Below are 25,521 nucleotides of genomic sequence, written 5' to 3'. Positions count from 1 at the left end.
GGATTGAAAGATCAAAAATTAAAAAATTAATTTTATACATATTTGAAAAGCCCAATTACAAGGATCTCCAATCAAGCCAAAGCCCAATTCAAAAAGCCTAATAGAAACATCAAATTCAATTGAACCAACCGGACTAGTTCAATGGTCCGGTTCACTGGTGGTTCGGTTCAATTGATGTTAAAATCAGTTCAGTTCAAAGGATTTAAAAAGGAAATCCAGCCTGAAATCTGGCCAGCTTGCGTTGTTACGGCTCGCGTGATTTTAGGGTTCTTCATCGTGATTCTTCTTCCGCAGCCCCGTCTCTCGATCAAAGCTAATGGAGCGATGATGGCTCTTCGACGGTGGTTCGAGCATCGACGACTTCGAGAGAGCCTTCGCCGGAGTGGTCCAGCTTTGGTGGGTTCTTCCACCTCCCCTTCTGGCTATGATTTGGCCTGTCATCGAGGTTAGGGTAGCAGGTCAGAGGTTCCAAGTGACGATTCCGTTTCTTCCAGGAGCTTCACTGGAGTGGTCCAACTTTAGTGAGCTTCCTTCCTTTTTCGCAATCCACTGGAGCACAACAGCTTGATTCCTTCGCTGAGTTGGTTCGCGAACGCAAGGGCTCCTTACCGGCTCCGACCATCATCATCTCGTCACTGGTGAAGCTCCAAGGTAAGCGATTTCCAATTTTATTTGTCTATTATGTCAGCGTGGTTTGCGGAAGTAGATCTTGTGGCATCTTCGGTTGGTCTTCTCCGAAGTGGTCCAGCTTTGGGGAGGATACCTCCATTCCTTCATTGGCATGAGCATTCCAGCAGAAGCCCGTTCTCGCAATCTCACCGAAGTAGGAGTTTTGTCTCCAGGCCGATGGTGTACTGTTTGGGTTTGATTTGGAGAATGTTTAAACTTAATTTAGTTTTGTGAATTGGGTTAATATTTGGATTAAATTGTGAATATGTTAATGTTTGGATTAATTTGTGAATATGGTAATATTTGGATTAATTTGTGAATATATTAATATTTGGATGAATTTGTGAATATGTTAATGTTTGGATGAATTTATTAACTATGGTTAATATTTGGATTAATTTGTTAATTTGGTTAATGTTTAGGATTAATATGTGAATTTGATTAATGTTGTTATTGAATTATGATTTTGGTTGGTAATAATGTGGATATGTGTAGTTGATAGTTCATAATTGCATCTTCTTTAGCTTTATTATGTTAGAATATTGGATTTGTTTGTATGCGTGGTTGGGTGCTTAGTTTCATTTCTGTATAGTTAAATTATTTCTAGATTGATAGTTGTTGTATAAATATTTCTTCTTGATTGCTCTCTGTTAGAATAAATTTATATCATAAGACCCTAATTGTTGTTAGTCAGGGTTTTTTCTTTGATTGAATAAGGTTAGAGAATAAAACCCCCTTTGTTAATGTTATCTAAGGTAAACTTCCTATCATTGGTTCCACGAGAGAGATGACTTGGACCCTCTACTATACTATTTTAATGTATATTAGGGATTTTGGTTAATTATAAAATATAAAATTTGAATGTTGTGTGTGATAAATAAATAAAATAAAAAATAAAAAGAAAATAAAAATACCATCAAAATTTTAGCGTCGTTGTTTGGGAACTAAAATAATGTTCATTTTTTAAGACTATTTATTGGTTATGTTTGATTCTTGTATGTTTATTTTCTTGATTTATTTATTTATTTATGTATGATTCTTAATTTGTTATTTTGAAAGTGAGATGTATGACTAGGTCTTCTTGTGATAAACTACTTGAGCTCGACCTTGAAATAGATAAAACATTTCATGCTTTGCAGAGGATTCAGAAGAAGTCATCTAGTATTCTAGGTAGTAGCTCTTCAGCTTTGGAATTAAAAATGACAGATAACAATAGCACCTTGAAGGAGCTTGTAGCACCTGATGTGACCTATCAATACTCTTACATTAGCTATCTTGTACTGGAGGGTGATTTTGAGCTTAAGTTTGGATTATACACTTGCTTCCCAAATTTCATGGATCATCCCAACAAACATCTACATGAGTTCCATGTGGTTTGTTCTACGATGAAACCACATGGAATTTCAGAGGAGGATATCAAGTTCCAAGCCTTTCCCTTTTCATTAGTAGGAGTAGCTAAAGATTAGTTATATTCATTTCACTTGGATGTATTATATGTTGGCTTGATATGAAAAGAATATTCTTGGAGAAATTCTTTCCAACTTCCAGAACTACAACTATCAAGAAAAGTATCTGTGGTATTTAGCAGATTGTGGGGGAGACTTTGTTCGATTATTGGGAGAGATTTAAAAAATTATGTCCGAGTTGTCCCCAGCATTAGATCAATGGTCAACTACTTCTATGAGGGATTGCTTCCCATGGATAGGAGTATGATAGATGTATCCAGTGGAGGTGCTTTGGTGAATAAGACTCCAAGTCAAGCTAGAGAGCTCATTGCAAATATGACAGATAATTCACAGCAGTTCGGGAGCAGAACAATTGTGACTTAAGGTGTTAGTAAAGCTTAATTAACGTCTACAAAGCCACAGGGGATGAAGAACACTCTACAAGAGCTGACATCTCTAGTGAGACAAATGGTAGTAAATCAGACAGTCCACTCTTCTACTATTCCTGCGTTAATGATGAAGGTTTATAACATTTATTATAGTTCGGAGCATTACATAGATGTATGCCCATCTCTTCATCAAGACTAAGTATATACGGTGGCAAATCAGTTTCCTTCCTGTTCCTAGTACTAGTAGCAGTACAAGTATGATCCTATGCCAGCTATAAAAAATTCAGGTTGGAGAGATCACCCAAATCTAAGATATGGGAATTCATTTCAGCAACCATATCATCCACCACTTGTATTTCAGCGGCCAAATGTATTTCACAACAACCCAGTTGCAACCAGTTTGCAGCCACAGCAGCTTCCAAATCAAAATTCTGCAGGACCCCAAATTGAAGACCTTATGTAGCAATTGATATCACAACAATAACAACATTAGCAGAGGACACATGCAGCTATATAGAACATAGAGAGATAGATAAGTCAACTCGCTTCCAATATAAATCAGCTGTAGTCACAGGGGTCTAATCAGTTACTTTCACAGTCCATTCCAAACCTGAAGGAAAATGTAAGTGTAGTCATGCTTTGGATTGGAAAATTCACTACTACCCTTTTGCATCAGTTCTAGCCCCAGACCATATCAGCACAAATTAGATCATAGAGATGGATTTACAGTCATGATGATCAGGGTCTGTTGTATCGCTACCCTTCCCTCGGAGGCCAGTGCAACCTAGGAAGAGTGTTGAAGAAGAGAAGGTTAGGGAATTTCAGGAGCTTGTGGATTTATTCAACAAAGTGGAGGTGAATGTTCCTTTGTTAACAATGATCAAGCACATTCCCAAGTATGCCAAGTTTCTCAAGGATATGTGTGTTCACAAGAAGAAGTTGAAAGGGAATGAGTTGGTCAGCATGGGGAAGAATGTATTTGCACTCATTTAGTCACTACCCTGGAAGTGTGAGGATCCAAGAGTTTTCACTGTATAATGTGTCATTGGGAGTTGTATTTTTGAGGATGCTATGCTAGATTTAGGTGCCTCGATTAATGTCATACTAAGATCAGTCTTCCAGTCACTTGGTATTGAACCAACATTGGCTTTTATATTGTTTGATGATTATCTGTGTTTCTAATCCTGGCAAGCTGATTAGACTAGTTCAATCAGTTGAACCAACAACCCTGTAGCCTCGCTGAATCGATCTTTGGTCCAGTTTTCAAGACATTGGCCTCAACTATATTGACGCTGATGTATCTTGTGGTTGGTAAAATTGTATCTTTCTAGATCACCAAATTATTCAAGCTAAAATATTTGATGCTGTAGATCACTAAATCAATTTGATCGGCAAAATCTCCAACTTGTGTTAACTTGTCCTTGAACTGGATCAGCGAAACCTATCTGTAGGTGTAGTATATGATACTAAATTTAAGGTTATAATTAGTGCTACCATGAACACAGAAAACTTATTATCTCCCGTGTGCTGTTGTGTAGGGGAGGAGATTGCGGTTGGACTGTATTTTAGGTGAAGAGCTGGTATAAACCCAGCACAGCTTAGATCCAGGCATTGATGTGTCAGAGTGATCACTGCTGAAACCTTAACTGACATGGAATGATTCTATTTTATCTCAAATCAGAGTAAAAAAATTGTTAGTGTTATATGAAAAACATATAGTTTGTCAGTTATGTAAACCAAAGTATGCAAGTTGAAATTTATATTTTTGTTAAGCTTTTCTAGTGGCTATTGGCTCATTGCTAAATTCTCGCTGGCAATAGTTCTTGATTCTAGACCAAACTTGTAAGTTGTGAGCGTCCATCTCATAGCTTAAACTTTTACTAGTCTAGTATCCTGAAATCAATTACATTATTTTTGCATGATAATTTTTTCCTTCTCCTTCATTACCTAGTCAATCTGCAAGTTGGTTACAACCATATGGAAATGGGAATGATTTCTTTGTAACATGTTTTTTTTTGTTATATGATTAAAATCCCTTCTGTTACTTTGAACAATACAAAAAAGATAAAATGGACTATATGGCCCTAGATCAATTGCATGAATTCCTTCAGATTGCTATATTGCTCCATTTGTTTAATTTAATTGTTTGTCCTGGGTGTCTAATGATGTCCTGCCTTCATATGCTAATTGAATTCTTTTTATTTTTGTTCTCAGGAGATCATTCTGCAAATAAACCTTTATTTGGTCATAATGAGAACAAGGAAGATTTATTCTCTTTTCTTAATGTTGAGATCAAGTGTTGAGGAGCTGTTTTATGAGAAACCAGCAAAGCAGGGCCTTCGTTTCTTTGCTACAGGCCTTATTCTTGGGAATTCTCACTTCCATTCCTTGTCTCCTTCAGATTTTTCCCTATGTAATAGAGCATACAGTGTTCTTGTGAGAGACTTTGTTCTTTGTGGTGGTTCTCAGCATGGCTTACAAGAAACAAAGGCTTTGGATCGATCATTCTACTCGTCAGGTACTTGTGGTGGAGAATTGCCTAAGTGTTGGAACTGTGGTGGCACTGCTCCAACATCTATCCCATTCTTGGCTTGTGAATCGTGTGGAAGTGTGCAGCCCAGGAATCTATCTATTGATTTCTTCAGCATTTTTGGGCTGTAAGTTCTTTAGAAATTGTCATTTGTGTTTTAATGATATTATATTGATGATTTTTTAAGTTTGTGAAAGTATTTAGCCCATACTTTTCACAAATTCAGTAGAAGGATGGGACTATGTTCATGCTTTTTCCCCAACTTTCTCTTTTCAGATTTTAGTCAGTCTTCAATCTTTGCAACTGGTCACTTTGTTGGATGATGTGAGGTCATCATAGCAATCATTTCTTTGATAAAAATATTTTTCTATATCTTCTAATTAAATAGGTTCTTTGAAAACGTTGTAGTTACTCATATTTTTTCTGGATACTAAGTTATTTTAATTAATGTTCTTTTGATTAACTGTCTCACTTCTAAATTAGTGTTTTTGAAGAATAAGCTGTTACTTCTGAATGATTCTGAAATTTTTCTAATATTTGGCACCTTTAATAAGTCTAGATATGACTATCAGGCTGCTAGGATATCAATATGACATGAGTGTTAATAGTTTTCTGTCTGTGTCACATAAACTAGTAAATTGATAAAGTTCCTATAATGTAAGCATCCTTGGTAATGAAATTTATGAATAGTCTGAACTGGAGTCTTAGTTTGTGTTATGGCTCTAATGCTGATCTTTATCTGGGACAGTTTCTTTTTGTTATCCCAAGTTGTATTGCTGAAAATTGGTAATGAGTTCGTGATAATGATTTTTTTCTCTAAAATATTTGGTTTGTCGTGATTTCAAAAGGAGTTCTTTGGCCTATAAGCTAATATAGAAGTGCCCTAAAAATTGTTAAGAAGCTTGTCAAAACTCATCTTGTGCATCCAAGTATTTAAATTCTGTAGTTTCCTTCTCTGTATAGAGAAAGGTCATATGACATAAAGGATGATAATCTGGAAGGGAAGTACAAAGATTGGCAGAAAAAGTTGCACCCTGACTTGGTGCATTCAAAATCCGAGGTTGGAGGACATTTTTTTTTTATATATTCACTTTACTTTTACATTTAGCTCTAAATCCATATCTTTCATGATTTAGAAGGAAAAGATGTTTGCGGCTGAGCAGTCAGCTCTAGTCATTGATGCGTATCAAACTTTAAGGAAGCCATTGCTGAGAGCAATATACCTGGTAAGTTTTGTTGCTTTGTTGTTCATCTTGTATGTCTCTTCAATATTGAACTTGCTGTTGTTGGTTATTTGATGAGCTTTTTAGTATTGTTATTATCATTGATGTGCCTTTTTGTATCCCGTTTTTGGTAACTGCAATTCGATGCTCAAATTTTCTACTAATCCTTCTTACTGTATTATTTCAAGCTAAAAGCAGATTGTGCTCTTCCATTTGGTTGTAATTGGAAGGCACTTCTGATTACATTAATTTTTTTAGTATACTGATTAAATGGAGGGGGGTAGAACTTGAATATATAGTACTGCTATTTGCTAAGGCTGCACTATACTCAGTTTTTGTGAAGCTGGTATTTTGTTCAATCAGTTTGATTTAACATCCTTTTTTTTTCTAAACAAGCTCACAAATATCATATATATGCTAATTTGACAGTTGAAACTGAGGGGAAAGCATGTGGATGAAGAGAAAACTATCACAGATCCAGATATGCTGGCTGAGGTAAATTATCCGAATATCTTGGTTAAGTTTGAATGTCTACAGTAGAGATTGCAGAAATGTGGATGTTGTGAGTAGTTTGATGGCTTGCCCGATTTCAAGTTACTCTCTATTCATAGGGCTTGATTCTTTTTACCTGAAAAATGATGTCATTGAATTTAATCATTATTTCTCTGCTACACTAACTGCAGATGTTGGAAATGCGAGAAGCTGTTGATGAAGCAAATGATTCACCAACACTGAAGAAGATAATGGCCGAGGTTCTTGGTTGCTTTCATTTGTTGATTTGTTCTATGCTTCACAACTTATGAACCACATAAACATATACTTGGTTTCTAATCTAGGTAGAAGAAAATTTTGAGACATATTCACGATCATTCAGCCAAGCTTTCAAGAGTGGAGATTTTGATGATGCTATCGCTTCAATTGAGAGAATGAGATACTATGACCGTGCTCTCGAAGAGATAAGAAAGAAACTTTAAAATTACCACCATCTTGATGACTGCTTGTGATAGCGAATGCTAGAATAGTCATGGAGCAGTTTTCATTTGGCTGTGTTGGAAGCTGATGGTCCCGAAAAGCATTGAGAAATGTAGCGATAGGCCTGTTCTCAGTTTATTGGTGAATCAAGTATCATGAGAGTTTTTAAACCCTTCTGTTTTCTTTTACTCAAGGCATAGAGTTCCACGGACAATGCGTTTAGGTGATAATCTTTGTTAGCATGAAGTTTACCAAGATCGAAGAGCTATTATACCACTGGATTCTAGTTCCTTCATCACAAACTATGATATGAGAATCTATATTTATTATCTTTCAAGAATATGAAATTGCTCCCTGTCAAATATGGAATAATTTTTTTTTGAAATTCATGTTGTTTTGGACGGTACGGTTAAAATGTATCATTCTTATCAGAACTTAATACTGTGTCGATAGGTAATGGCTTATATAACACTTGTGTGATTATATGAATGAGTATTGTGTCATGTTGATATTGGACATCCCTTGATATCTTATATAATATAAGTCAAGATGAATTAAGATAATATTATTTTGTATAATTTTATAATTTTAGATGAAAATTTTAGAAATTAAGGCCTATAATTGTTTTATATATATTTTTTTTCTTCATCTTCTTCTCTTCTATCTCAAATTTACGACTGACATTATACATCAAAACATTAACTTGATTTCAAGTCAAAAATTAGAACTTCTTCACAACTAAAGAATTTGAACCTTGGTCCAGTAAATCTAGCCTATCCAGTTCATATAATCAATTTATCCACTTTGTTAATTCCTCTATTTGGTACACTTCTATTTCTCTATTTTGATCTACTCTGCCAATTTCTCTATCCATATCCTTTTGCTAGATTGGCTCATTCAACTTGCTCAAGTTACTAGATCGGTTCTATTTGTTTAGCCTATATGTAGTTTCGACACTAAATGCCTTCACAAATAGCTCATAACTTACTACTGTTTTTGATAAAGGTCTTAACTTTGATCACTGCAAAATGAATCTAAACTGACCCAGATTCCCATCGAACAAAATGATCTTCAAGTGAATGTCACATGAATCGAGTTCTACCTTCGATAAAATGTACAAGATGCTAGTTGCATCTCAGTTCACTTCATGAAAAAGTATTGTACGGTATGAGAAGCTGTAGATGGCTTCAGTGTACAAATATGAAAAATATGGTCCAAAGAGAGGGCCCAAGTTACATGCGACTAGAGAAAGCTCAAATTTGCATGAACATTGAAAAAAAAAAGATGATCACACAACCAAGATAAGAAATGATGCAATAAATCATATCGCTGCTCTTAAAGCTCCCCGTGCTACCTCCTTCTTCATCTCTGCTTCTTTTCCACTCCCTCGGAAGTACATGTACACTTGCTGCAAAGATGATAACAAGAATGAATCTCAAACTAAAAAGACAGCTAAGTAGGTGAAATTTTTTTAAAAAAAGTGGAAATCTTTTTCAGCTAAAGATTTCATTTATTGGAAAGAAACAGGAATCGGCAATATAACCTCGATATCAGGAACTTTTTATTAGTGCGTGAAGTTCCACATGATGTATGCTAAATGTTATGTGAGCTAACATACAGAATATATGCCGTTGAAACAAACAAATATGGAGAAGATACAGAATGAGTTAGGGAAGGTAACCTGAATAACCCAGACACTGAGCAGTGATTCAAGGCAGAACATGCCAAATCCAATGAAATAGAAGATCTACAAGCAAAGAGTTAGAGATTCAGTTCAGACAAAGCTAGTAAGGCCCACCAGAAGCTAGAAATAAAGAAAGAATTGACTCTCAACATTAATGGAACAAGTTTTCCATTTTTCGCAGCCCAAAACATCACAACCCACTGTCCACTTCTAACAGTAACTGTGAAGCAAATGATTTGTTTTAATCAGAAAATTAGTAGAGATGACACATATCTCCTCATTGTGCCTTTGCTGGTAAGTGTAACTAGTTTGCTGTATAACTTGAGGAAAGTAATTGTAGCAGTGTAGTTCTGCTCATCTCTGTTGGCATGAGAAAACTGGCAGTAATAACACTGAGGGAGGGTGATTCCCATTGTTTATCAATAGTTTGGCCTAACTTGTTATAGGGACAAAGAACCACTAGGTTCAAGGTGCTTCTTAGTCATATATATGATGATACTATGCTTTCTGGTAAATTCTCTAGTGCATGTAGCTATGTAATTGCATTTTCCAAATGAGTCGGAACATACCCCAACTAGGGCGTGCTCGCTGATGATATCCACTGCTGGCAAAATTCCTCTGCCACACCAAAGAGAAGATGACTATTATCACATTAGGAGATTTATTGGAAAAGGGCTTTCCAGAATCACTTACGTCAATGATTTTCCCTTGAAAATAATTGGAGGAGCCACGGCGGCATAGATCACAAAACCAATATGAAGCTGCAGAAGAGGCAATAGAACTTGGATGAGTCACAAGGGACTCTATTCACCAGTAATACTATAGAATGCTGAAGTAGACGAATAAAAAATTTACCAGGTAAAATAGGAAAAACCACCCAAAGTTCAAAGCACTTTCCGTCCTATTACGAATGTTCAAAGTATCATCAATGTAAGTTTCTTAATTTGAGAACAAATAAGATGCTACCATATTGCACTACAAAAGTAGTAATTGGCCATGTCCCAATGGACCGGGCCGCAAAAGCCTAGCACAGGTAGAAACATGCCAGTATGAACCCACTCAACAACAATTTTTTGAAGTGGCTAGTAGATTGTGATTTTGGTATGGAATATGTTACGACATATGAATAATTCATAATTATAAATACAATTATTGGTATATGAAAAATATTCCAGAAACAAGACTGGATAATACCTCATGGCACGATAAAGAGGCTTATACCACAATACATAAGCCCCTGGTACACCTGAAATGAAGTAGATGATGGAAAGGAACCAGATTGTGGCACCTGACCAAAAAAGGAAAATAAATAAATCAATATCAGCTTCATTGTCTTATAATGTGAACCACACACAAATCAGTAATGTCAAACAGAGGATGGAATCAAATTTCATTAGTACCTTCTCCCTTAATCCAAGCTGCAGTAACTGCTAGAATATTCCAAAACAGGCATGCAGTTAATCCTGCAAGATAAAAATACTAATGAGTTCCAGCTTTTTGCAAGGCATTAGTAACAACTAAACTAAATAAGCATTCTACTGAGTTGTACAAGATCAACCCATCAAAATGATTTTGGTTCTTTTAGGAAGCACCTTTCACTAAATATCTGTGCATATTAATTAAAATTTCCCTTAGTTTCATATTTACATCAATTGACGAATCTATTTCCCATGCCACCTTCACTAAGTATCCATGCATGCTAGACATTAGCACCCAAACCACTACAAACATGAAATAACCGTGTATTGCATCAAGAATTGGGTAATTGATGATAGACATGCTAAAATGTGAATCCTTTATCAATCATTACTCTATTGGAGCTTGGTCACACAGCACAATTCTGAGACCAGGAATCAAAGATCATTAAAAGAACAAGAAAAAGGAATACGTAGTGATGCTAAACATCTAGATTATCGTTGTATGATCATAGTTTTGCAGTGCAAATACTTTCATTATTATAGTAACATAGAACAATCAGAGAGCATATACCAAAACATACCTAACAGCGATGCGAACGCAAAGTACTGCAATCTTTGTAAGTGGATTGGTATCTCATTTCCAATATCATGATGAATAATTGGAAAGAAAGGTGGCCAATTTTGTTCCTCTATTACAATACCAGCTGCAAATGGAGAAGACTTCCTCATCTTCATAAAGATGTGGTAATTAACTAAAGTAAACCAAGCAATCAAAAGACGAGGCTAAGAAAGTGTCACCTCGTGCTACAGCATCTTCTCTACGTTTAAGATCCTAGAAGGAAGAAAGAGCAACTTATAACGATAGTTATAGAAAATATAATAGAAAACTGGTAGTCAATGATAGATATTCCAAGCATAGTCTTGAGTCCTTTACATCATTAGTTTCTACAGCTAATAAGATCAACTAATTTAAAATTTGACTGGGTGACTGCTTATCCCATAAGCTTAAGTTGTTGGGAAAGAGCTTAAGATTTAGACTTAAAGTTAAGCTACACTTTCACAGTCAAGGTGGTCTAAACTTGTTATGAAGTGCATCAAGTCCTAGTGAAAACTAGACAAGCTCGTGCACAAACTCATGACGAATGATTAAAGAAATGATATGAAAAAACAAATAGGAGAAAAGTAGCAATTGAACTAATGAGTACGACCATGCTTGATTCTATGTTAAGATTTAGTGCAATATAAGACACAGAGCTGGTGAGTATAAGCCAAGGGATGGAAATCACATAGGAAATAGGTCGCCAACATTTGAAAATATATACTGATAGCAGGGTGGCTAGCAGAAGCATGGAGAAGTATGAGAACATTTATCCAATTTGTGCAAAAACTGCAAACAAAATTAGAGACTGGCTATTGAGGGAGTGGACAGTTGAATGTGAACTCATCCCAAGAAAACAGAATCATGAGACAGATGGGTTAAGCAAAGAATCCCAAAGAATAAAAACTAATAGTGTATTCATGAATGCAACATCTGCCTCAATCCTCCAACTCATTTACAGGAGTAAATGGGAAGTGGATAAAAGTCTATTGTTTCTAGAAGTTAAACAATAATATTCAGACCGACAGGTCTGCTTTCAGACCCCAAAAAAGCTTTTACCCAGATATCAAAAGGTTAAGTTATAAGGAAAGCCATAAATTGTAGACTTAATATTTAAGAAATAGCATATGATCAAAAATTATAGATATCAACAATGTTAGTGAAAATAGAACCGTATCCATCACAAAATAGTGTGGCAACATAAAAGTATATATTAAAAGAAAAAAAAGGATGACCTTTACTTTGAAGAGAGCACAATGGAAGAGGTCAAACTAAGTTTGCTGAACATTTTTAATGCAAGGTAGTAGGCATCGGCATTTAGGTCAAAGAAATACCTTTTCCCTCTTATCGAGCTCAGCTTCCTTGGCCTGTAGTTCCTTCTCCTTTTTCTTAAGATCCTACATAAACAGATGAAAACATGAGAATTACATAAATAGATAATATCCTACCGATTTCAACGCTGTCATAACCAATAGATGTTATGATGCCAATAAAGATGCAATCATTAAAAAATGAGTTTTTTACAATTCAACATAAAAGTATGGATGAAGTAACTCTTTTGCAACACACAGGAGAGTTTACTTAAAATTTTAAATGGTAAGAAGCCTACAACTACAAACATGATAACCTGTCCCTTACAAATAAACCCAACAAGTAACCATGGATTTGTGCCCACCTTTGTTGTATCCATGGGGATATCTATTGTTGCACCAAGGCGGTCATTGTAGAAATCAGCAGGTTCTGGAGGAAGAGGTGATAGCCTCGAGTTTAATGCCGGAGGAACACTTGCTGAGTTCTGAAGAGTTGGAAAATAAATTGGTGGATTAGAATAGCTTGAAAATATGAAATTTTTAGCAAAAACTGAAAAAAAAAAAGATGCCAACAGAAGTAAGTTCATTTAGTTGAGAAGATAGCTACTTCACTGCCAATTCCAATAATTAAACTATCCAAATAGACTATGAAGGATAGCTAGATAATATTACTAATGAAGTAGAATGGGCCTCCACTAAATTACTATATTATGTAAGCTACGGTAACTCAGTGGCTAATAAGGTGAAACACAAAAATATCTCGCTGTTCGGGTAAACTCAAAGAACCTTTTCAAGAACTTTTATGAAACCTGTTAGAATATTTAGGAATAAATATTCTGTTAGGGATAAATATTCTGTTAAGTATAAATATTCTGTTTTTCTTTTTAGAACAATTCTCCTATAATAGGTCCCTATATTCATGTATAAATAGGGGCTTATATCTTGTAATAGAATAAGAGAAATTCATTGTATTATTATTTTACATGGTATCAGAGCCAAGGCTAGGTTTAGGGTTATCCGCCCAAACCAATCCTCTTCCTTCTCTCTCTCTCTCTGTTCGCCACGCGTTTTCCTCGCGTGTGCTCGTGTTTAGGTTTGGATTTTCCTCCCTCCTTAGGTTTAGGGTTATCCGCCCAAACCAATCCTCTTCCTTCTCTCTCTCTGTTCACCACGCATTTTCCTCGCGTGCGTTTCTATTTGTCGTCTTTTCTCGTCGCGTGTTTTCCTCGTCGCGACGCAGCAATCGCAACGGCTTCATTCTCTCTCTGTTCGCCACGCATTTTCCTCGCGTGTGTTTCTGTTCGCCGTCTTTCCTCGTCGCGCTTTTTCCTCGTCGCGACGCAGCAGTCACAAGCGGCTTCCTTCTCTCTCTGTTCGCCACGCGTTTTCCTCACGTGCGTTTCTATTTGCCATCTTTCCTCGTCGCGCGTTTTCCTCGTCGCGACGCAGCAATCGCAGCAGCTTCCTCATCGCCCGTCTTCCTCGACGCGACGAGCAACATGCCTCCTCCGCTGCCCTCCTCGTCGCGCGTTTTTTCTCATCACGACGCAGCAATCACAGCGGCTTCCTCGTCGCGCATCTTCCTCGACGCGACGAGCAACACGTCTTCCTCGTGACACCACTCTTCCCGTGGTCATGCGCTCCTGTTTCTTCCTCGCGACGCCACTCTTCCCGTAGTCGCATGCTCCTGTTTTTTCCTCGCGACGCCACTCTTCCCGTGGTCGCGCGCTTCTGAGCAGCATGTCTTCATCATGCGACTAGGGTCTCGACGCAAGGATCGCGCCGTCTTCTTGTGCTCGTCCGCGTCTCCTCTCTTCTCAACAGAAGCAGCAACATCAACCGCTTCTCTTATCCGCTGCCCTCTTTCAGTAACGGCAACAAGCTAGCAAATTCTAGCTCTCCGAATATCAAGCTCATGCCAAATCAGGGGGAGTCTCTTTCAAATCCTGAACGATACAAGCGATTAGTAGGGAGACTAAGCTACCTTGCTGTTACTCGTCCGGATATCTCATTTACAGTAAGTGTAGTAAGTCAACTCTCCATACAAGGAACATTGGGATGCTATAACAAGCATTATCCGATATATCAGAGGTGCTCCAAGAAAGGGTCTTTTGTATGAAGATAAAGGACATTCTCGAATTGACTACATATGTAACAAGCTGGATACATATGATTTATATCCTCCAGCTTGAGGGGGAGTGTTAGAATATTTAGGAATAAATATTCTATTAGGGATAAATATTCTGTTAAGTATAAATATTCTGTTTTTCTTTTTTAGAATAATTCTCCTAGAATAGGTCCCTATATTCATGTATAAATAGGGGCTTATATCTTGTAATAGAATAAGAGAAATCCATTGTATTATTATTTTACAAAACCAAATCAGAATATTATCAAAGTCAATGATCTACCAAGAATTCAACAATTTGCTAAGTTGTGATTTTGTTAAATTTTTCTTCCCTCTCAACTACTCTTTTTCCCTTTGGTTCACTCTAGCCTACAAAGAAAAAACTTGGCCAAGGATGATGATCTTTAGTTTAATCCATGTGACATGTGAGAGGTGGATGTGTTCCTTGAATTGGAATTTGTAAGGTTTCACTGTCATAAGTTTGTGCCACTTTCTTTTGGTAGTGTTGTATAATTGAATCTCCTTTGGCTATGAATATTGACTTGTCAATTTTCATTAAACTAAGTAAACTTTAAGTTTCGAGTGTTCACTTTGATATCTTTATTTTTGTAGCACTTCTATTCTGCTGTGTTCCTTTCTAACACTTATGCATTTAATGTCACTTTCAGAAGGGAAATTATTGAGTCTAAAAGACAAAACTAATCTCAGAAATGAAGCACACTCTTGAATCTAGCTATAGTGACTATGACCATATGCATTTAGCAATGTATAAGTTACATCAATGACAAATTGCTATAGAACAAAATCATGTTGAAGAGTCTTTCCAAAAAAAGACCAAAGAAGATTTTTTTTAATTATTAGAAATACTTTAAGAATTGCTAGACTTTTTAAACATGCCCTGAATAGGTTTAGTCCCAAATTGAGCATTTAATTATGGTGTAATGATCAAGTCCTATGGTATGATCTTTATCCTTGCAACTTTGTATCCAAGCAGGTGCTCACCTCAACTTATCAATCATATCACAACAGTATGATCTCTCATCACCCATCAATCATATTGCAAATAGATGTGTTAAATGCGTAGAGTTGCCAAAGATCCTGCTCCACAAATCCAGAGGCATAGGCTCATGCTAGGTGAAGCACAATTGGCACATGTGATGTGCTTGACATGACCCAACCAAGTGTGTGTCGTGCACAAAGATTAGCACTAAGCATGACCTACATGCCAAGTCTGGCATAGCTCACATATCAAGTTAAGAGTATTATGGTTTACCCTATATATAAATATGATGTAGCAATTCTTCTTTGAACCACAACACAATATTTATCCCTTTCAACTCTGGTACAGGATATATGGTTCAAGGCAAAATCCAGCATCATTTAACTGCAAACCAAAAGTCCGAAAATGTATAACTGAAACATTTCTAGGATCTTCATTGTATGCCTAATAGATCATGCATTTCGATGTTGACTAATCACTGCATACAGACTGTTAAAGGTTAAAGCTAATAAATAATCGTCTATAATGATTCAGTTTATATAATTGGAATGGCAGATGTTAACCAGCAACATATACAATGTTCTAATCTTCCAGAAACCAATTAAAATATAGCCAACAGCCGCAGCAGAAGGTTTCTAAAACCTAATTTCTCGAAAACTTGACCACGTCCCCTTACCTTTAATTTCAAACAAAGGAAAAAAAAAGGCGACAACCAGACAGAAGGAAAAAGACGCGAGCACGTCTACCAAAAACAACTACATTCTCCGAATCGGAGTCGGCAAACTAAAATCAATCAAATCGTTCATAATGCTTTTCGCTTCATAGAATTAGATATTCACTGTATGAGGGATAAGAAATTCAAAAAAAAAAGCCAGGAATCACATGAGAACGACAAACTCATCAAGAGAGAGCAATGAGGCAAGATCGACGGCGAACTCGACTCACCGAGAAAGGGTTAACCTCCTCCTCCTCTTCGAAGGGATTGCTGTCATAACGCCTCGCCATGAGCTTAAGGGGACTCTGCCGGATCCGGAGAAGAGAAGGAGATGAAATGGAGAAGGATGGAGATCTCGGAAGAAGAGGAGAGGCAAGGCAAGTGGAGAGAAGAGGTTTTGGAATTGAAACCGTAACGGTGACTTGGATCTGATCTGGTTTTATAATTGCCAGAACGCCGTTCTAATTGAAAGAAAGAGGAGGGTAATTGCCGATTTCTTACTCAATTTAGTGGCCTTAATGTAACTAATTACTGGAATAGCAAATCTACTCATGTCTACTAAAAATATCCCAATAGATGATTTTTTTTTTTTTTTTAAGTATGGTGGCCGAGTTGCGACTCGGTGGCTGATGGGATGACTCGGATGGAATTGTGCCTCACTCAGCGTAAATTCTTTAAAAAAACTTTAAAATTTAAGAAAGACACTCTTAATTACTAAATTCTTCATAGGACATAAAAAACAAAAAAAAAAAAAAAATCAAAGGACACTTTATCATATTTTTAATTGGATCGAAAATACTATATAGAGTATATTTATATCAAAAATTTCTAATGATTACTATAATAATTTTAAACATATTAAAATAATTTCAATCAAGTTCATACAAAATCATATAGAAACATTTTGTATATAATTTTTTTAATCAAATTAAATTGATTTATTTTAAAATACCCTCTAAATAATTTTAATAATTAAAGACATCCTTTTCATTTAATTTTTACTCGAGAATAAATTTGTGACTGCTTGCAGTTGAACCCCAAACCCCTAACTAAAAAGACGTCCAGGAGGGGGAAGTCAACTCAAGCATTCACAGGAAGGCCGTGCCAAAACACAAGGCTAATACTTGAGAAAGCTACCTCTCTACTGCCATGAGAGCAACAGGGGCAGCAGCATGCTTCATTGAAGTCCATAAAAACAACTATACACAGTGTGTGACATTACCAAATAGCCAAGGTGGCTCCCTCCCTCCCAAACACAAGAAAGTTCAGATTTGCCAAGTTGAACTCGTGTTCAGTGGATTCTGGGGCTTCAGCGGTCTCTGGTTTTCGGTGAGCTAGCAATGCTCGCGAGAAGGCGGGCAGGGTGCAGGAGCGGGATACGCGATGAAAGTCGGTGTGCTATGGCCGGGCATCAGCACAGATACCTCCTTCGAATACATTGAAATCTGAAAAGGAATGACGAAAAATCACATATAGAAGATTCACTGTCTTAATGGATTAAGATCCTCATATGTGTCATCCTAAATATAACAAGATAGTAAACATGGAGATCTGGGTGACAATGGCGTGCCAAACGTATAGCTTTCTCTACCAAGTGCATTAACTAATAAAAAGGGAAAATGAGACACCATCCACACAACGAAAAACAAACTGCTTAAAAACAATAAAAGGAATCTGCTTGTGAAGTGAGCAATAGGGCATTATTGCTAGTATATAGTGATAGCTATTCTATAGAGACAATATCTGTACTTAAGGATCATTTCCAACTGAATTAATGGACATGTTGAAAACATGAATACTGTCATACCAACAAAAGTAAAATACAATCCATAAAAAAACTTAAGCAGTGTAGCAGAATGAAAAAAAAAACAAATAATTAAAATACCATTTTGAGGATTCCGAAATTATTGAACTAAGTAAATATGATAAATGGGCCATGTCAGTCAACAACATGAACTGGACTATAATGAATCAAAACTATCATCTTTTATCATGTGGACCATGAATTTATGAATCAATAATTTGGTAATTTTCAGCTCATCTTATGTAACTGAATTATGCCATAAGTTGTAGGCTATGCTTGTGTTTTATCTCCCTATTCAACAAATCTTTTTCCTGCGTTGGTGAACTAAATTGTCTTCATTGAATTTGTCATGTAACACAATATTTTGGATACACCCACCTCAGTAGACTTATCAATTAGACTTTTAAGATCCAACCCCCAAAAACATTGGATAGAGTTAATTAGCACTTCTATTATAACAAGTATATGCAGCAATAATATTAATTACAATATATCTAATCTTAACGCCTGAACTTAATCTACAACAATACTACTGTCTGAAAATGGAAATGAAAAAATCAATCATATTGGAAGTTGGTTGGCTAGCACATTTAACTTTCAATTTGAGAGGTAGCAATTGCAAAGGCGTTCAGAATGATGATTTAGTTTATAAATATGTATTTGACATGATTGAATTACTCTTTTGAGAATGGCATCTAGGACCGCCAACACATGTGGTAAAAGGGACAATAAAATGGAGTTATCCTATCGCCTCCAAAGATCACCCTCATCGTTCCAATATCAGATCATAACAAACAATACCTTAGGAAGATATAACAGAATGCATTAGGCAACAAAACTAAAGGAAATAGAACTAGGCACAATCATAGTAGGCAAGATTCACTCAGGAAAAAGCATGGGGAATGATCTTCCTACTATGCAAATTCCCTACATTATTATCCCCATTCTTTTTCCTGTGTTGATGGACTCATATGTATCACTAGTGTATAAAGTAAAGTTTAACAAGTTGAATAATACATACAACAATTATAAAATTGATCTATAGATTTTCGAAGTACCATTTTATATGGGCCATGCAAATGCCTCAGCCATGGAATGATTAGTTTAGGATGGAGACTCCAAACATTATTTGTTAGTGAACTTTGGACCCTACTGGAGGTCATTTCATTTTCTAAATATGCTTTCCCCTTTGTTAGGAAATGGCAAAATGGCGTTCACTGTTTTGTCCTTGACTAGTGCAAAGCCCTCTCTTAATTGAATCTGATATGAAAAACAGCACAGAATGTAGAATTCATGTTGCCCTTCAAACAAGTAGGGATCTTCAACAATGGGTTTTATTGTTGTACATAATACTTGTCAGCAATCTGTTGAGAATCAAGGATAGGACAATAAACATATCTCCTATTCAAGCATTTTCCAGAGTCATTGGGCCAAAAGAAGGGGAAAAAAATGCAAGAAGCCGACGAAGGATCTTAAATGATGGTGTCGACTGTTCAACAATTACATGTTAAAAGTAGAATTTAGAAGTAGTGGAAGAACATTTTGCCTTAGTTTTGTTGTTCTAAAGTACTGTCGATGATAGGGGAAGAAATAAAAAAAGGGCAAGAAGACATTCCGAAGCAGAGATTAAGCTTCATGACCGCTTTGGACAGGAAGAAAAGAAAGAGAGTAGCGATCGGTAAATACCTTGGGCGACGAGTACTCCATCTTGCCGGCATGCGCCTCCAGATCCGGCGACGACCTGATCTGCCTCCCAAAGTCGGCCTCGCCGCCGCCTCCCCTGCCATCTTCCACGAGCGGCGACCTCGAGCGCAGAAAGCGCTCGAAGATGGCCATGACAAGGAACATGGAAATGAGAACGGCAGTGGCCACGAATCCAAACGAGACGGCGTTCACCGAGTTGTCAAAATGCCGCCACCTCTCCTCCCCTCTCACTGCCGCCGCTGCTGCCGCCGCGCTCAGCGGCGCCATCGCCGGCCCCCCGCGTCCCCGCATCGCCGTCGCATAAAAATATCCCTCAGCAGCAACCTAGCTCCCCCATTCCTCTCCCCACCGGCTCAAAAAGACCTCTCCGTGCGCACCACCCCTCTATCCAGCTTCGCTTCGCTGCTGCCTGCCGTGCGAGGCAAAAGGAGGAAGGAGATGAGAGAGAGACTGCGAGTGCGGAGCGACTTTTGAAGCCTCGAAGCGAGAGCGCATCTGAGCGACGATCGACCTGCGACCGCCGCGGTCCCTCGACTGAGGCACGCAGCGAGGCCGAAGGGCCCTCTCTCATCCAGCACTGCTGATTTCTCTTTACTACCCTTCATATTTCGCTTGAATTTCAACTATGCCATCGGCATAGCAAGGTGCGACAGTGATATTGGGAGGAGGGTGTTTTGGGTATTTCGTCGAGAAGTAGGCGTGACAGACAGAGAGGGGGCAGAGAATAGAGTGCTGGATGGGTAGGGACAAAAAAAGGCTGGCTGGCTGTAGGGGCGTCGAAACGAAGCGTGGAGGAACTGATACAAGAAAAGCAAAAGAAAGGGAAAAAGGAAAGGGGCCGAACGACCGGCGAGGCGGAGGAGGGCGAAATTAGCGGGTAATTGGCGGGAATGAGTGCAGTCGATGGTGGCAGGAGATAGAGGATGATCAAGACGTTGTCCTCCGTACTCCACCCGTCCACTCTACCCAAATCTCAAGCCACGTTAATGAAAATAGTTTATTTTTCATCACATAAAAAAACAATTTTAAACCGTCAATAAAAGATACGCCATTAAAAATAGTTTTGACAATATTTTTTTTTTAAAAATGGGGTTATAATATTTTATTTTGTGGTTTTACAATCGGGTCGGATTCTCTTTCGTGGACGTGGATCATCCTCCGCCTCCCAATGTTCGTGGACTACGTAACTAAATTTTCTTCCATAATTTTATTATTCTACGCCAAAGAACCCTTTCTTCTCACCTTGCCGATCGATCGGCCGATTCCGATGGCTGCCGGTGTCATCTCCCAGAGGTTATTCGTCTTCTCCCTCTCACCTTCCTCCTCGTCTTCGTCTTCCTCGTCGAAGCCCCTAGCCAGGGTCTCCATCCCATCGCTGCCTTTGTGCCCCTCCCGCCGCCGATGCATCTCTCTACCCAAGAGATCCAACAGAAGGAGCCGGGGTTCCTGCTTCGCCGCCTCGGTCTTGTCCGAGGACCTCGATGTCATCCCGGTGCAGAGCAGCGACTCGACGGACCAACAGGATGGGGTCATCCCCTCCTCCGTGAGGGAGCAGCAGGAGGAGCAGCCCCTTGAGGAGCTTGGCAGCCAAGTCCGGGCCTTGGCTGTCGATATAGGCGGCAGAGTCGTTGGCGGCGGTGGAAGTGGCGGTGTTGGTTTCTCTTCCTCTTTGGAGGATGAACAAGACATTGGTAAGTCGCTGGACCGGGCTATCAACGCTGCGATTGTTCTTGCCGCTGGGACTTTTGCAATCACGAAGCTGCTCACCATCGACAGCGACTATTGGCATGTGGGTTAAGTTGCTCTGGGACTTGCTCATGTCGAATGGAATTTTGATTTAACTTCCTTAACTATACTCGATGAACATGCTGAGAACCATGAGATTGTTGGTGCTCAGATGGAAACCGCAATTTTAATTAATCTGAATGCTTTCTTAGATAAATTGTTTGCTGAAAATTATGTTTATTCTTTATCTTTCAATAGTCTAGTTATTTAGTGTTGTACACATGCAGTCTGGAAGAAGAAACTAGTAGACTATGATAAAGTGAATGGTAGGAGTAATCTTGGTAAGACAGAAACTTTAGTAAGAAAGCACTAAGAATGGCAATTGAACCTGATGGTTGAATAATTCCTTAACATTACTTTATATTCATAGCAAGTCTTTTATGTTCAAGGGATGGTGCTCTTCGAATTTGTCTGTTCTCTTCCTTGTGCACAGCATCTCTTTTGTAGGAAGAATTTAATTGTTAAATTCACAATCTTTTAAGAAAATTGCTTGTTGCTTAAATTTGGTTACTCATCTTTTTCCAACCAAAATAAAAACAAACCTGTGCACTTGAGTAAATGATTGTGTCTGTAGTTCATAATTTAATTCTCATCAACCATTCCCAACCATTTGATTCATTAATCTCAATTTGTTTTTTTTTTGTTTGTTTTTTTTTTCAAATTCCATTATCAAAACCGTGATCTCTATTAGTACACTTGCATAGCTAATGCTAAAAACTCATTAGCTAGATTTAAGTTGCAATCAGGTGCACATGGTAGAAGACTCAGTTTTTACTGTTCCATTTGGTTGTTCAATATGCATTCTTGTTTTCTCACATCATGTATCATCAACAAGGAATAGATTTGTTTATTTAGTAAAACAATGTCACACAAGTTTCAGAATATATTATGTACTAATACTTATAGCGTTTGTTTTATTTCTGGTTTTGAGCATTAAAATATACCACTTATTTGAAGAAGGTAGTTCACTGTGTTGACATGATTTTTGTTGCACCAATAGTACAGATGAAAAAAAAAAACAAAGTAGGGCTATCTATTGCCATTGGTTTTCCTTGTGCTAAGGTATGTAATTCGTGGCAGTTATGCTCATTGTTGCCTCTTGTCTTCCTGATCCATTTCAGGGTTGGACATTATATGAGATACTTAGGTATGCACCACAGCATAACTGGGCTGCTTATGAACAATCTTTGAAAACACATCCAGTTCTCGCCAAAATGCTGATAAGTGGTATTGTTTATTCTCTAGGCGATTGGATTGCCCAGGTTGATTTCATGCTTCAGTGTTTTACATGTTAAAGGTCATTTCAGATGTATTCCTTTTCTATTATGTAATTCATAAATATTGTTGCAGTGCTATGAAGGAAAACCACTCTTTGAATTTGATCGAGCTCGCATGTTCAGATCCGGAATTGTCGGATTTTCTCTCCATGGGTCACTTTCTCATTATTATTATCACTTCTGTGAGGTTGTTAACTTCTGCTACTATCAAATATTTGTCACCCATACTTCCTCCTTATACCATGAGTATCAATTCTTTGGCTTATGTTGCAACACCAATCTAATGTGGTAATTCTGCATTTCAGGCACTTTTTCCTTTCCAAGACTGGTGGGTTGTACCTGCCAAGGTGGTGTTTGACCAGACTGCATGGTCTGCCTTATGGAATAGTGTCTACTATGTAGTATTGGGATTCTTGCGGCGTGAATCACCAGCAAATATCTTTAGTGAATTGAAGGCTACATTTTGGCCAATGTTAACTGTAAGGGGCTTTCCCCATGTTATCTATGTAACAACCGGTGGCACAAACATCAATGGCTAACTGTTCTGTCTTACAGGCAGGGTGGAAGCTTTGGCCTTTTGCACACTTGATCACTTACGGTGTTGTTCCAGTTGAACAGAGACTTCTTTGGGTGGATTGCGTGGAGCTAGTATGGGTGACTATCCTCTCAACGTAAGCATAAACATGGGTTTTCCAGTCAACACATGTAACATTATTGTCTATCATCTTGTCCAATCCTATCTTTGCTTATATTCTTCTTGATAATCTAGGTACTCGAATGAGAAGTCTGAAGCAAGAAATTCTGAAGTGACTTTGGAATTGAACACAGAACCAGCATCCCATGGCCCTGAGGTAGTGCGACTTATCCTTCGAGTTACTCCAAGTTACATTACACCGATGGTGGCCACACTGTTTTACTTTGACCCACATAATTGTTTGCAGGAATTGACAAATAGTCAAGAAAGGTAGCTGTTGTTGGATGGAATGCTGGCAGAATAACCAGCTTAGGCAACAAGTTATGTAGGCGCATGTATAGATAGTCCCTTCGAATCTAGTTTCGAACTAGTAGTCATAATGCCATATGTTCACATGTTTACAATTCGTGGATCTGTGTTTTTTTTTTGTGTGTTGGGTTGAAGTCCCTTCTTCCTTACCCACAATTTCCCTTTACTTGTAATGACAATTGTGCAAAGTAATGTGTAGACATAAGTATTGATTGAAGAATGTCCAGCAAGCTGATCTGGAAAGTGATTAAGGTCCAGTGACATGAGAATCCAGCTGTTATAATGGAACAATTCAGATATCAATTCCTTGGATTCCACTTAGAAGGCAATAATACTATGATTTTTTTTCTTTCAAATCCTGAGTAATGTTTTTAATGATCATGAATCTCTTCAGATGAGACTTCTGTCTTGTTTTTTAGGTGTTTGTTAGGAGTTTAAGAAATAGTTTTTTTTTTTTTTTTTGTATTTTTCTCCTTGAATACTTATCCTTTTGCATATCATACAGGTATCTTGATTCAGGATTAGGCTTAAGACATAATTAAAATACTATAGAATTAAAAATGTTTATCACTGTGTCAACTATATTTTTTTCATGATTAAACTTTGCTTTGTCCATCCATCATCATTATATTTTGCAAATTAATGACTATTGAACAATTTATACATGGAAGTAACTAAAGGTTGCTCGATCCAATTTTCCAAAAACTAAGAGCTGAGAAAGGAGAGTCAGTAAAAAGATAAATACAATTATAAATGATAAAATTTGAATCTTTTATAATTGCTTCTAAAATGTATCGATCGTGTACTACATTATTGTATTTTTTAAAACATTTGTTTGATATATAAGCTTTATTGAGAGGTAACATCTTCCTTCCATATAACTTTTTTTATGCAAAAGCTCATCTCTTTCCAATTGACACCTTATGTATAAAAATGAAGGTACTCTTCCATACAATACTAGAGAGAAAACTAAATATAACAGCTAAGCCTATGTATCTGAATGATCCTCTCTCCCTATTTATGGGATCAACTTTAGGAGGGTCATTAAGGTAACAGATATATTTTTTTTATGAGAGAAAAATGAAGAATAGTCTAACTATCAAACCAAATACACTATATATATATTTTTAAATTTATCTTTATCCAATGGCGTAATCAAAATCAACAACTACCCTGGACTAATCAATGGACAGAATTAGAATATTTTAATTTTTTAAAATTTAATTTAATAAATTAAATTAGAAATGGTTGGATTGCACTGGGCTATAGCTCAGTACACCACCCCTGGCTATGCCATTGTCTCTATTTTCCTTTTTATATTTTAATTTGTCTCTAATACACATATATAACCTCCCCCCCCCCCCCCCCCCCCCCCCCCCCCCCCCCCCAAGAGGAGTCCTACAAAAGATTATACAATGTTTAATTAGACAAGTGCCATCAAATACCAACTATATTTTTAAAACTACTCTCACATCATAGAATGTATGAGCATATTACATACTAAAATAATCATTGACACTATACTAGGAAGTAGGCAATGCATGTGCTATCACTTTAAATACATATCAAGGAAAAATTCTTAGAGATAGATTTAAGAGGGTACGAATATATATTTAGATGATTAATAAATACTCTACTTAGATAATATGAAAGTATGATAAATATTTATATTAAAAAGAGGAAGATAAAACTTAATTATTATTGTTGTTGATACTCTCACATCACCACAGAATGTATGTAGTATATTATAGATTAAAATAATCATTGATACTTATTTAGGAAGTAGAATGCATGTGCTATCACTTCAAGTACATATATGACACAGATCATCTATGCTAAAGCACAAAGAGCCATAGTTCTTTAGAAG

The 25,521-nt window shown here is 37.3% G+C and overlaps 4 protein-coding genes across 4 annotated transcripts; 2 read left to right on the top strand and 2 right to left on the bottom strand.

Annotated features, from left to right (window-relative positions):
* Positions 1-253: 253 nt before the first annotated feature.
* On the top strand, positions 254-7,701 carry LOC141824297 (iron-sulfur cluster co-chaperone protein HscB homolog). Its single transcript, XM_074711560.1, has 8 exons — positions 254-396; positions 495-651; positions 4,718-5,160; positions 5,997-6,093; positions 6,170-6,259; positions 6,686-6,751; positions 6,940-7,008; positions 7,093-7,701. Exons 3-8 carry the CDS (start codon positions 4,754-4,756, stop codon positions 7,228-7,230), a joined length of 867 nt encoding a protein of 288 aa, XP_074567661.1. The 5' UTR covers positions 254-396; positions 495-651; positions 4,718-4,753; the 3' UTR covers positions 7,231-7,701.
* Positions 7,702-8,409: 708 nt separating this feature from the next.
* On the bottom strand, positions 8,410-16,447 carry LOC141822853 (secretory carrier-associated membrane protein 3-like). Its single transcript, XM_074710162.1, has 12 exons — positions 16,312-16,447; positions 12,604-12,723; positions 12,263-12,325; positions 11,129-11,162; positions 10,912-11,034; positions 10,313-10,375; positions 10,107-10,200; positions 9,768-9,813; positions 9,606-9,673; positions 9,482-9,530; positions 8,910-8,975; positions 8,410-8,636 (listed from the first exon to the last, which is right to left on the bottom strand). Exons 1-12 carry the CDS (start codon positions 16,369-16,371, stop codon positions 8,550-8,552), a joined length of 873 nt encoding a protein of 290 aa, XP_074566263.1. The 5' UTR covers positions 16,372-16,447; the 3' UTR covers positions 8,410-8,549.
* Positions 16,448-17,320: 873 nt separating this feature from the next.
* Positions 17,321-19,880, bottom strand: LOC141822854 (uncharacterized). The gene is made up of 2 exons (XM_074710163.1): positions 19,572-19,880; positions 17,321-17,526 (listed from the first exon to the last, which is right to left on the bottom strand). The coding sequence occupies exons 1-2, from the start codon at positions 19,878-19,880 to the stop codon at positions 17,416-17,418; spliced, it is 420 nt and encodes a 139-aa protein (XP_074566264.1). The 3' UTR covers positions 17,321-17,415.
* Positions 19,881-20,819: 939 nt separating this feature from the next.
* LOC141822852 (uncharacterized) lies at positions 20,820-23,884 on the top strand. Its single transcript, XM_074710161.1, has 7 exons — positions 20,820-21,378; positions 22,496-22,636; positions 22,725-22,838; positions 22,957-23,130; positions 23,207-23,322; positions 23,421-23,502; positions 23,593-23,884. Exons 1-7 carry the CDS (start codon positions 20,857-20,859, stop codon positions 23,617-23,619), a joined length of 1,176 nt encoding a protein of 391 aa, XP_074566262.1. The 5' UTR covers positions 20,820-20,856; the 3' UTR covers positions 23,620-23,884.
* The last annotated feature ends 1,637 nt before the right edge of the window (positions 23,885-25,521 follow it).

The sequence above is a fragment of the Curcuma longa genome, chromosome 3 (assembly GCF_044706935.1).
Source record: "Curcuma longa cultivar G26 ecotype Majalengka, Jawa Barat chromosome 3, ITB_CL_G26_1.1, whole genome shotgun sequence".
Classification (NCBI taxonomy): domain Eukaryota; kingdom Viridiplantae; phylum Streptophyta; class Magnoliopsida; order Zingiberales; family Zingiberaceae; genus Curcuma; species Curcuma longa.
This window is presented reverse-complemented; position numbering and strand designations above follow the sequence as displayed.